The following is a 13,898-nucleotide window of genomic DNA, read 5'->3' as shown; positions in this document are numbered from 1 at the left end:
TTCTGATGACGTCACTCTGTTACTAGCTCTCAGTAAAATACTCCCCAAAGTGACAAACTTATGGAACAATATTTTAGACTTATGGTTATGGCAACCATAGTCTTGACGAATATTCTTGGTTTATTCATAAAGTGTGTTAATTTTAGTCCCATGTTCATCCTTTTAATGCATGAATAAAAGTGAATGATTTGTTCGTAACTGTTTCATCCTTCACCGACAAACATAACAGCCTCCTTAAGAAACATTTCTTCGGGACCTCCTGGAATTTTGCCTTCTTCCTCACGTGGTCTGTCCGCAACTTATTTCTACCTAAGTAATGTAGTATTCTACTTAAAATACCATATTACTGGATTAATAAATTGACCAATATTTAGTGAGACCATAACATTTTTTGTTAAAAACCAGAACACTTAACTTTACGGTCTGAATACATGACCCCTGTACCGAACAAAGACCAATCAATTCTTACGTTTAAGGTCTAAAATATAATAATTGAGGAGCAATACAATTACAAAGTAAGTAATCTTTATAGACGGCCCTTAATTGATAATTTAGTTACTTCAACTAAAACTTAAGTAAGCTAAAATGGAGAATAATTGATAATTGTTTAAGTAAATTTTATCTATATGAACACCCCCTGCATTTCTCGGTAAATACCCTTACGTAAATTGTCTATTCGAAAAGTCGACTGATCAAACCGTAATTAAAATTTTATAAATTTATCAAAAGATTATCGAATTTTGACCAAGATTTTATCCTTTCCAATATTAATCACTTGTTGATTTAAAATTTTCGTTAGGGCGACCTACACTACCAACAGATATAATTGTTTTTTTATGGAAGTTGTAAGAAATGTTTATTAATTATTTAAATTTTAATATAACAAGTAGGTCCTTTTAGATTATCCCAACCTAACTACATAAATAAGCGAAGCTTTTTCACAGTCAAGAAATGTATTCAAAACTTTATTAAAATTTTCCAAAATTATTAAATAAATAATTTTCGAGAAAAACATTTATTGTACTTTTTGGTCTAAATGAACAACCCCTGAATAACGGACGATACCGGGTGATAGACATTTAAAAATCTTGCGAATTCTAGAAAAAGGCTCTTGTGTGGTTAACTCGAGGGGTTGGTTATTTTTACCAGATCCCGTACAAAATTTGGAATAATATCCACATATCCCAAATCCAAGAACTTCGCTCCCATAGACTTTGTTTGACAAAGCTGAATAAGCTAGGGCACCGAGCAGCCAAAAGTTTAAATTAATCTAATTAACTGAACTTAAAATTATTCGTATTAAGCATTAAAATTCAAGCCCCGACTTTCGGGGGTAAATAGCCCAATACGCGCGGCCAACACTTTTTACCACCGAAACGGAGAAACGTCAGATTTAGGGTGGCAAATAGCCGCCATCATTGATGAGACTTTTTACTAACGAAAGTCGCGGTTTGGTCCGTGAAGGTGGCAAATAGACTCGATCGCGCGGTGGTTGCTATATACCACCGAAATTTCCTAGCCCCGACTTTCGGTGGTAAAAAGTCTTGGCCGCGCGATCGAGACTATTTACCCCTGACTTTCGGTGGTAAATAGCGTCGGCCGCGCGGTTCCGCTATTAACCACCGAAATTCGGGGGTAAATATACAGGGCCGAATAGTTATCATCACTAGTAAATATGTCTCTGTTTAACATTTCCACAGAAAAAATTTAATTAGACCTTTCTTCACACGGAACATACAATAAGCGGACCTTAAAAGGGAAACATTCTTATAATCCTTGTGCTATTGAAAATGTTACCATGGAAACGAAATCTAGTGATCGTCCAAGCACGAGCTAAACTAAAGATTGTTTAAGTTAGAAACGAACGAGAAATTTTTAACTAACTTCCGTTTCTCATCTGTAAAGTTGATGAAGTGTTTTTCGCCACGGAATAGGAAGTGACGTAATTTATGCCATATCAAGTGAACATGGTTTTATTAAAGAAGAGGATTTTATGGTATACTTACGAGTTATTAAGTTGCATATGTTAATAATAATTGTAGTGGCATAAAAGGATTTCCAGCCAGGCCACGTGAATTGAAAGTCGCTAGATGACTTGGGGCTTAGGTGGTTAATATCTGACTATAATCATTTTACTATAGGGAGTTGTTAGCTCAATCAACATGCGGGGCTTGCAGTATAACCCGGCCACATTATTTAAAGGAATTGCGAGTCGCCTAAGGTGGTGCCTAGTTAATTATTATAGTAGATATTGCCTAAGCTGCTTTTTCAAAACCGACATCAAGACATAATTCAGGTGAACATATAATTTGTGAGCCACGCTCCTTGTTTGCCCCGTTAATCCGGTAGTGAAAACCACCCCCCTCCGCCTTTTCTCGGGTAATCCCTCCCCCGTCATGAATCTTCACCGAATCATGAAAACAGAGGCTACAGTTGCTTCTTCATATTCTCTGATTACCCGAACGAAAATATCTAAGATTATTAAATTTCGAAGTGAGAATTTGGTTCATGTGCTATCTAATAGAAATGTGGGAGCAAGACACTAATATGTTTTTTATCTTTTTAATAGAATCTCAAATGGAGGAAGGAATGGCGAGTGGATTATATTCACGAAGAATTCGAGGCACCAGAGGTACCATATATTTAACTATTTACCGTTTAAATACTCAATTTAGAAACAAAATTCCTTTGACTAATTATGTTGGATATTTATGGGCACACAAAAGTTTCGAAATTACATTTTACCTTTCCGAGTAAAATTTGTTCCCTAGGAGAGGTATTACAATCATCGTGTCTGGGCTGAAAAGGTGTTCTCACTTTCGAGGCAAAGTGAAATCACTGTGTTCGTAATTTCTTGAAATTAAGGTGAAGGTTTTTCCAAAAACCGTTCTTTTGGCATTCGGTGTAGAATGTTCTTGTTTTTGCGTATTGTGATTATCATTGACGTAAAGTGACGTATGTTGGAAAGTTTGTGACTGTTTGTAGGTTGTGTGGTGATGTTGATTAGAATGACTGTGCGTGTTTAGGCGTGTGTTGTTGTGTTTCGAGTGTACTCTCCGTCTTCTACTAATCGACCCACCGAACGCTGAGGGCTGCGTTTAAGGTCTTAGCATCCAAATGTAAGGGTTTTCACCAAATGTTCACGGTATACATCATATAAATTTGTGATAGAGTCAGGCGGGATTTGAACACTGGCCATCCTGCGTGGGAGGCGAGTGTTCTACCGCAGAACCACCGACATTTATTACGTTTCACTGAAAATTAGAAATTCAGTTTAAAGCAAAAGCGTATATTAACAGTGTTCTTTGTTTTGGTTCTTATATAAATATAACGAGTGTTTGATTTAAATTATTGCGTAGAAGAAATTCAAATGTTGTGTCTAGTCTATTTGAATAAAAACAAAACTGACGATCGGGATTTGAACATATTACACTTCAATGATATTTAGAAAAATAGCATTGTTGAAAGTACGTTTTCCTTTACTCTTTTATAAATGTGCTATCGTCAATTTATTCTTTAAATTTTTTATATTTATAAATTAAATAATATTAAAAAGTAATTAATTATTTTAATATAAAATACGGTCTTAGCCAGGAATCGAACACAGGCCATATTTTCTAAGGGCGGATTGTTTACCGTCGAGCCAATGAGGAGAGGTATAATTTGGCTTGCCAACTTGTTAGTAATAGTTTTGCATAAGTAGTAATATTCTTTAAATAAGGAAAAAGAATGTAGATATACAAAGGGAAATCGTTAAATTATCAGACATGTTTCAACAAACAAATTTAAGGAGACCCTTATGGAACTAGCTCTGAATAGGGATGATCAACTATCATAAACCGTTATTGATCGTTTTATCTTAGTGCCCGATTTAGTTGAAGCCCAGGCGATATCATCACTGCTGTTTTACAAAATTTCGATAATTAGCCAGGGGAAAAGAAAAAGGCAAATAAATTGTTTCATCAACGTATAAAATTTGTTCTTACATTGAAACTTATGACGACTGCTAGAAGATTTTAAACCAGAGGTAAATACCATAGTCAATAAGCTGCAAGAAAGATATGCAGATATAATTAAGATTACGAATTTAAACTCTGGCCATTCAATAATTTGATTTCGTGATACGCGATATGATATTCTGTATAAATTATTATACGAAATTAAAAAAATAGATAAAGAGTGCTTACAGCTGCAGCCGCAATTATTCGACAAAATATACGAACTCAAATTTGCAAAGTTGATTACTCTCCTCCAAGCACCACTATGTTTGACAACGTTAATGAATCTATACCGAAATCTTTAATTTACTTTTTAGAAGAAATTATTTTAAAAAATAAAAACGGAAAACTGGAGTCACTTTAAAAGAAATCTACCGCTATCAGTCGTCATGCTATCATGTCCGCATGGGATTCTCTGTTTATTTACATAGACAATTTGGCTTGAAACGTTTAATAGATGTTTTAGCGTGTTTAGGTCAATGTGCACCATACCGAGAAACAGTTTTATTTGAGGCTACCAGTGTACTTCAGCCTCGTCCGTTAATTTTTGTCACCAGATGAGGGGTGTTTTATACAATATGTTTGTGCCAACGCCGACCGTAATGTTGCTATGATTAACGGCTTCAATACATTTCTTTCCATGGGAACCATTCAAGTTATTACTCCACATGATAAAATTCAAGAAAGTCAAGTTGTTCCATGATTAACGGTATTGCCAACTTCGGTAGAAATGGCTGTAGCTGCACAAGTGCCAATAAAAATTTATGAAAACCACGGCTACAAGGGTTAGGAAACATTATGGTTGAATCATTAGATTGCGATAAAGACTCAAGGTCATTTCTTAGGAATTCTGATATCTTATGGATGTTTGGAATGGGGCAACGCTTTCCAAAAGTGCCAGGTTGGAGTGGGTTTATGGAGCATCTAACCAAGCAAGAGACATATTTCAAATCAAAGATAATTTATTTGCCGTTTATCAACCAACCGGAAAATAATTATAACACTATTTATACTGTGTTGCATCGCATACTAGACGAATCATAAAACATGCGTCGTGATATTTGATCATAGACTAAGAAAGGTTTCACAAGGACATTTCGCGTGTGACCCCCCCTTAGCTTTTTCCTGTATAACCGGCGGCGCGAGACCCCCCGACTTCGTTAATGGTGCGAACGGCCGCGCGCCCAGCGGATTTTTAAGAAAGTGGTGATCACGTGCATATTATTTTCAAACCCATATAGTACCTCACGTGTATCACATCTGATTTCTAAAACACGTGCTAATAAGAATAATATTTGAGTCCTTCGAATTTGGTTCGCACCAGCATTTTGATATACGTGGCGCCCTCCCGTGCTGAGACTTTACACGGTCCTAAATTCGCGCGCGAAATGTCCTTGTGAAACCTTTCTTAGTGTATGATTTGATCAACTACTCTATTCTAAAGCCTGGGAAATTCTTGCCGCTTCTGATAAAAATTGTCAGTTTTCAATGGTAATCGTGAGACTAAGAGGTTTCCATTTGCTGATGTCTTTTCTCGGATCAATAGATGCTTCAATAAATGACGCTCTCTTTTTCTTCCATGCCCTACGCACATGCGCGAGTTACGGAATAAAATAGTCACGTGTTTATGTTAGTATTATTTGTAAGGCTAAAGGTGACAGTGCGCAAGTTTTTTTTTTATTTCAGCAGGCGCGTGCGAAATTGAACGAGCCCTTCTGTATTGAAAAATTAAGCAGCGCGCGCTTTGAAATATAACCGTTTTACAAGTCGCTACCTGAGAGCAAAAGTCAAGTAAGTCGATATACGTGACTATTGAAAGAAATTCAAAATAAGAATCCTTGGGTGTTTTTAAATTTAAGTGACTAACAAAATTTTCAATATATATATATTTTCACTCTATTTTTATCAATTTTCATTATTAGATTATCATTGTTATTATGCTAGATTTCGAACTTAAAACTGGTTTTTCTCAAATAGGGGTTTTCAGACTTGCTTGACTCTTGCTCTAAGGTAGCGAAGTATGCGCTGGCTCTCTGGGCTACGTCCAGTGAACGGTCTCAACGTTGACAACTTTTTTTCACTGAACGGTTTTTGTAATTTCCGGTTTTGACGTCACGTTGGCAACGTTAGCTCAACAAACTCACCGATTGAAAGAGCCGGTTTCTTCGTTGCTAAACGGAATCGTGACTTCACAGCACACGGGAAGGCTAGCTGCGGACGGCACAGCAGACGATATTTCATAAAAATTACAACAATCCTAAAAAAGCATTCATCATGACAGGATAAAAAGTCTCAACAGAATTAACGCAAACGTAAAACGTTATCAGACCGTTAAGCTTCACTGAACGTAGCATCTGTATCACTATCTCTAGGCAAACCGCTGAACAGGTTTTATTTAAGCGTCTATTGGTTACATAATGGCTGGGAGCGACTTGAAAGCGATCATTAGCATTATTTACGCTCCAAATTCGGTGGATAAAATGTGATTAGGTCACGCGTACGCTAGATCAGTGAGAGCTCATACATTGGTACAAGTTGCCCTATCTCATATTATTTTCAACGAGATGGGTACAATATTTTGAAATGATAACAATTGTGATAGAATTTATCAGAGCGGAGAGAATGGGAAATTGGGAAGGTCATTTAAGTTCTATAAAGAAGATGTTGCCGTATTTTCACGCTGCACGACAGTTCCTTTATGCAAAATCGACACATTTGTAAGAAAATTCAATGAAAAAGGAAGCATTTAAGAAGTTCACTCTTAATTTTTTCACAATTAAACTCAACGATAAATACTTCTCAGGAACATGGATCAATTTGGTAATCGAACAGTCGCTCGAAATCGAAAGAGGGCCTTACACGTGGAAGAAGTACTTGAGTAAATGGGGTTTTGGATTACTTCTAGAAATATATCCGAAGAACTTGAGAGATTTTGGGACCTCTCATTTGAAGCTGGGGAACAACACGTTGACGCATGAACTCTCTCGCCAAAAGGGACGACACAGATGTTAATAAGCTTCCAAGTTGGTTTCAGTCTCATCAACCTTTTCCAGACAATCCAAAAATAAAGTCTATAGCAACAGGGGCAACAGGGGCCACATGTGACGGTAAAATCAACTGTCACAATGCCCATCACATTGGTATTACAGTACCATAAAATTTTGCCGCACTGATAGAATACGTTCGCTTTTAACTGTCAACAGCAAAGTAAAAGTTTACGATACGACAGTAGCAATTGATGACTTATTGTTGTTTCAAAGAATTAGTGTTATGAAACGATCTGATAAGAAGCTTCGAAACTATTTACAATATGAGTTAGCACTTTATCCTGTTTCACTTTTTGATGAAGTCGGAATGCGTAAAACCAAAGAGTCATCTTTTTTTGAGAGCTTCACTACACTGACCATCCAACCTGATTTGGAAAATGTTAAACATGTCGTTGACGGTGGATTTTTGCTGAGTCGCGTTGTTTGGCATTTAAATGAATATTTTTAATCAATTTTTTCTAAATACATCAATTATGTTCAAAAACACTTCGGTTCCAGATCTGTTATAGTTTTGGATGTTTACAATAATAGTGATAACTGCGTAAAAACTGCGGAAAAACTTTGCCGAACGACTAAGCTGTCCTCTGACGACGTTCTCTTTCGCGAGATGATGAACGCTACAGTAAACCAAGAAAAATTCCTCTCCAGCAGAAACAACAAAATCAGAATAATTTCAATGTTATCAGACAAGTTCGAAGATAACAATTTTTATGTTAAACACCGTCACGCTGAAGATGACGATGACGATATGATTATCGAAATAGCTCTGGAAGAGTCCTTAAAAAATCAAAGATCTTGACCTTTTTGTAACCGGGAAAAGGCTAAGTGGAGCGAAAGATGTATTCTTCTCGAAATTTTGACGGACATGAAAAAGGCAGAGATCATAATTTATTTTTACACGCAGTTACCGGGTGTGACACATCATCTGCTCTTTTTAATAAAGGTAAACATCAGCTTTGAAGTTATTAGAAAAACGAGATGATTTACAGCTCAAGTTTTCAAATAACCTTGAGTTTCTCATGAACTGTTTGCTTCCAATGGAATACGGTTTTTTGGCCATGTTTGGGGCTCCCATTACAGAAATTGCCAAAAACGAATATCGTTATAAATGCTTTACAAAGTCTATACATAGAAAGAAGTCGGCCAACCTAAATGTTTTACCACCTACAGAAAATGCAACAAAAGAGCACTTATTTTGAGGGAATTATCAAGTTCAGAAGTGGTTAGGTATTAATTAAATCCTACAATTTGGGGATGGTAAATAAAAATAATATAATACGCCCAAAACAACTTCGGAACATGATTTTTTGTAACTGTTTAAAAGGATGCGGACCATTATGTGGTTGTTGAAAGCTCGGACTTCACTGCTCATCAGTTTGCGGTAATTGTCATGAGCAGTCATGCCAAAATTGTGATCCAGTAGAACTAGATTAAATGGAAAAAGAAGAAAAGAGCAGTAAGGAAATAGACAATCCAGCAGGTGGAGGCCGTTTCGATCCCAGCTTGTGGCGTTCAGTTTGCCAATTATCACCGCACTGGTTGAAGGGGTTTTTACTATTTCCATGAAGATCTTGTTGGGGTTAATGGTAATAGTAAGTGACGTGAGCTATTGACTTGAATTGTAACAAAACGGGCTTGCTACCACCGTTATACTTACTTTAACACTACCACCTGAATTACTGGCGTTAATTAATATTCTTCTTAAATTATTTCCAAATAATCAAAATTTGTATTTAATAATTCTTTAAAATTTTTAATAATCAACTATATTAACTAACTTAATGACAGGTAATAGTGAAGTACATGCCGCTCGGTTTGGTCGGAGAAGATAAAGATGGCTGTCCAGTGTGGATCCTCACGTCCGGTAATTTGGACGTCCAGGGTGCTGCCTATTCAGGACAGAAATCGGACTTCCTCAAATACTATATTTACTTTCTGGAATACATGGAACGCGCCACTATTCAACAATCTGAAAAGGTAATCTTTCATGGTAATTTTATAGCAACTTAGATTCCATACGTTAATATATTGCAATTATTGAGAAATGTTTTGGAATTAGGCAATTTGTGATTTTACAATTACCAGAAATTTGTATCGAGGTACTAGTAATGCTTATCTACCATTATAGGCGTGGTAGAATGTCGCTAGACGTGGCTCTGCCTTTACGCCCTAATTTAAAAGAAATGGTCTGGGTGAAACCAAAAATCTTCATTTGAAAGATCTTGAAAATAAATAATAAATGCAAGTGGAACTTTGTTCAATCTATAACCGTAAAAGAGTTACATGTTTCTATGTTTTCTATGATAATCACCTGTAAGGCAAACTACTTGTGTTTTGAGGCGATTTAAATTACTCGGCTAGTGAGTAGGGACTTTTTGAAAAATATAAAATGTCTATATCCTTTTCGCTGGTATGGTTAGAAACAAAATTATAATTATGATTTATTTTTTAATATCTAAAGATGAAACGTTTTTAACAGCTACAGCCGAGTTGTATCTCCCTTATTATCTTCTCGTTCATTGTTTGACTAAAATAAATATAGGATAAAAACATTTATATTTGGTGGGTTGCCAAAATATTGCGCAGAACGGCTGAAGCGAAATCAATTAGGCTAGGTCGATATAAAAACTATACTGAAAAAAAGTTCCTAGTAGTAATTATGAATTCTTAAAAATACGTTTTAACCCCTGTAGCGCAAAGAGTCGATTTAGGGTCGGGCTTTGGTCGAAAATTCGCTTTTGGGTCTTGGTCCAAATCAGTGGCGTAACTAGGAACTACTAGGCCCCCCGCGAAAAACAACTCGATGCCCTTTTAAATAGCACCGATTTTAATCATAAACGTTTGGGGGCCCTTAGTTCTCACCCCCCCCCCCCGCGCCGTGGGATCTGCGGGGGCGCTATTTACGCCACTGGGACTCCAAATACCGACTTTAAAAGTCCTAAACATTTTTGAGATAATTCCGCGTAAGTACGTTTTTGGTCGCTTTTAAAGTCGGTTTGGCAACTTATTATTTTGTACCACTTGCCGACTCTAAAATTCTTAAACGTTTTTAATATAATTCAGCGTAAATATGTTTTTGGTCACTAGTCGGTATGGCGAACTAACATTTTGGACCACTTGTGGACTCAATAAGTCTTATCATTGGACCTATTTAGAGTCCAAACGTCGACCTTAAATGGTATTAGATTTGCTGACATTTATAGCTTGTGATATCTAAGCACTGAAAGATCTAAAGGTTCAAACCAAACAGTTCGTTATTGATTCTTACATGTAGATGAAGTGAATACGACACTCGCAATAAAGACGCTCGAACACGTGATAAAAGTTAAAACAGGCTTTATTACAACATACTAATTATTAAAATAAGCTAAGTTTAAATAAACTGCGTATAGCAAAGAAAATTGCAATAGTTTTAAATTGCGTGTAAAACCTGAGCTAATCGACCTATAACTTCTTTATCAAAACACATTCCAGCTAACCTCGGTCAAAGGTACAAAAAATAAACACAAAGATCGAAGTAACCTATTTACATCTAAAAAAATTATTATTTGCCAAAGATTTGACACTAGATTTTTTAGTTAAACGTTATCTGATTTAACATAGCCCGACCAACGGCCGACTTATATCCGACATTTTATTTGCCAATTAATCGCGCAAAACTGTGAAACTTTGCGATTTAATAAAACAAATTTAAGATTATTTAACTACTTTTCTGTACTCTATTTTTTCGAAAAAGATCATATATTCAATTTGAAAATGTTTGCTTTTTAAAATATCTCTCAACTCGAGTAGGTTACATTTGTATAATTAAATATGTTAGGGTGATATATTATTAATTAAGATTTCCGTGTTACTTTTTCTAAACCCCAAGAAAATATAGAACCCCAAACCCTAGATTCGAAAGCTTTCTGATTGACGGAAATAAATTCAAGAAACCAACTATATGTATATATAGCTAATTTTCGACTTTTATACCTGGTCATTTTTCAGTCAGATAAAATATCAAAAAAGAAGTCGATCGACCAGTTTACCCCTAGCACATTTTGACTCTAAGAAGTCTAATTGGCCGACTGTCAATTTGAGGGTATTTTCGACGTCGGGCCGACCCGTTTGTGCTTCAGGGGAAGTTAACATCGAATTTATTAACTTTCATCAGGGTCATTCCATGACAAATCGTCCAAAGGTATCCACCCTACCTTTTTAGATTTGGATAAAAATTTGCCTTAAGGGTTATTTTGGTCGTAAAAGCCGATTTACAAATTATTTTTAATGTGCGATAAGCGGTTTTTGAGATATTCGCTATAGAACTTTAGCAAAAAAGGCCAAAAAGGCCTCAACACCGAAAACTTGGAAATTGATATCTCCGTCAATAAAAGTCTGATTTTAATGGGATAAAGCTTATTGTAAAGCATTTTTCTTATACAAACCAGCATAAAATTTAAAAAATTCTATATTGATTTTCTTAGTCTCAAAAAACAGTTTAAATTGTATGACCTTTGACCTTTACCTGTTACCCCAATTTTAGTGAAATATAAATATTTTTTTTCGAATTCCCCGTTTATGATTTAGTCGGAAAGATCAAAATCCCAAAGTAGTATTTTTAGTTCTTTAGAAATAAATTATTTTGTACAACCCCTCGTGCAGTTTTAGAGACATGGAACTTGGTAAACATATCTTGTTAGTCCATTCTATTTAAATTAAAAACGGGGTGTAACTAAAAAAAAATTGAATAGAATTTTTCTCTTTTGCAATGTGTTCCTAAAATCGGTCTGAACAGCCCCTGAAAAATTTTCATGAATCCCACCATGGGAAAGTGGTCAAAAGTGGTCACAGGTGGTCAAGGTAGATTTTATTTGGAAAATACGGTCGGGGAAAGTTTAAAAAAGTTATTCTGACTTCATGCTTTGAGATAAAAGGCTGAAATTTGGTGAATATACTTCACAGCTATAGGGGATAATTATAGGTCAAAGCTTTTTACCGCCGCCATCTTGGATTCAATATGGCGGACGCAAGTTCGGTGTAAATCTCGGAATATCTTATCAAAAAACCTTATAACGTATGCAAATACTCTTGATATTGTCTATTATCTATTTTTCCGGTTTATCACGGGCTTGCGCGGTAATAATATTTTCCCGCCATTCGCAAAATACAATATGGCAGCCGTTTCAACCTACAAGAGAGAGAATCACAATTGTTACTTGGACGATTTATGCCGAGTTTTGGCTTATTCTATAGGAAACTACATTCTCGGAGCGTTCCCGTCAAAATAAACACTATTTAAAAAAAGAAACATGAAATTAACCTAAATAATTTATTTTAAAAATTTTAAAACTTAAATATTTTCGGTATCAGAGTTCAATATCCGGTTTCAATGAGTTTTCGCAAATAGCTAATTGGCAAGGTCCGCAGGCCGACGAACAATTAAGGCTTTGGCTTTTGCATCGACAACTCTTATCGGAGCACCTCTTGGTACATTTGCAGCGTACTAAATTTAGTAAGCAAATTATAGCTGGTGTTAAGTCCATCGTTATCGGACCACCCTCTAATATCCATCCCCGGTCACTATGGTTCAGATTTTTGACGTTTTATTTCCATACAAATACAAATAGTTAGGGGAATACTCTCGGGTTTCACAAGTGAACTCTTAGATGCAACTTTTGAAAAAAAAGGCTATGTAATGACCGTCAAAGTATCAGTTGATGTACCACCAAACATGGACTAATAGATTTGTATAGCCCCGTACCGTAAATAGATACAGAAACAGATAAACCCTGTTCCTTTAGAATAAGTCCAAACTAAATCGTCCCAGTAACAATTGTGATTCTCACTCTTGTAGGGTGAAACGGCCGCCATATTGTATTTTACGAATGGCGGGAAAATATTATTACCGTTCAAGCCCGTGATAAACCGGAAATATAGATAATATACAATATCAAGAGTATTTGCATATGTTATAAGGTTTTTTGATAAGATATTCCGAGATTTACACCGAACTTGCGTCCGCCATATTGAATCCAAGATGGCGGCGGTGAAAAGCTTTAACCTATAATTATCCCCTATAGCTGTGAAGTATATTCACCAAATTTCAGCCTTTTATCTCAAAGCATGAAGTCAGGATAACTTTTTTAATTTTCCCCGACCGTATTTTCCAAATAAAATCTACCTTGACCACCTGTGACCACTTTTGACCACTTTCCCAAGGTGGGATTCTTGAAAATTTTTCAGGGGCTGTTCAGACCGATTTTAGGAACACATTGCAAAAGAGAAAAATTCTTTTGAAATTTTTTTTAGTTACACCCCTTTTTTAATTTAAATCGACTGGACTAACAAGATATGTATACCAAGTTCCATATCTCTAAAACTGCACGAGGGGTTGTACAAAATAATTTATTTCTAAAGAACTAAAAATACTACTTTGGGATTTTGATCTTTTCGACTAAATCATAAACGGGGAATTCGAAAAACAATATTTCTATTTCACTAAAATTGGGGACACAGGTAAAGGTCAAAGGTCATACAATTTAAACTGTTTTTTGAGACTGAGAAATTCAATATAGAATTTTTTAAATTTTATGCTGGTTTGTATAAGAAAAATGCTTTACAATAAGCTTTATCCCATTACAATCGGACTTTTATTGACGGAGATATCAATTTCCAAGTTTTCGGTTTCCAGGCCTTTTTGGCCCTTTTTGGTAAAGTTCTATAGCGAATATCTCAAAAACCGCTTATCGTACATTAAAAAAAATTTGAAAATCGGATTTCTCGACCAGAATAACCCTTAAGGCAAATTGTTATCCAAATCTAAGAAGGTAGAGTGGAAAATTTCAAAAAATTTGGTCGATTTGTCGTGGAA

At 35.7% G+C, this 13,898-nt stretch overlaps 1 protein-coding gene across 1 annotated transcript in view; it reads left to right on the top strand.

Annotated features, from left to right (window-relative positions):
- Positions 1–13,898, top strand: part of LOC149957619 (SEC14-like protein 2) — a 56,261-nt gene that overhangs the window by 39,024 nt on the left and 3,339 nt on the right. Inside the window, exons 6-7 of the mRNA XM_090167109.1 lie at positions 2,570–2,632; positions 8,834–9,022. Coding sequence (XP_090023235.1) covers positions 2,570–2,632; positions 8,834–9,022 — 252 coding nt within the window. The remainder of the gene's footprint in view (positions 1–2,569; positions 2,633–8,833; positions 9,023–13,898) is intronic.

The sequence above is a fragment of the Leiobunum rupestre genome, chromosome 2 (genome assembly GCF_980474605.1).
Source record: "Leiobunum rupestre chromosome 2, qqLeiRupe1.1.hap1, whole genome shotgun sequence".
Lineage (NCBI taxonomy): Eukaryota > Metazoa > Arthropoda > Arachnida > Opiliones > Sclerosomatidae > Leiobunum > Leiobunum rupestre.
This window is presented reverse-complemented; position numbering and strand designations above follow the sequence as displayed.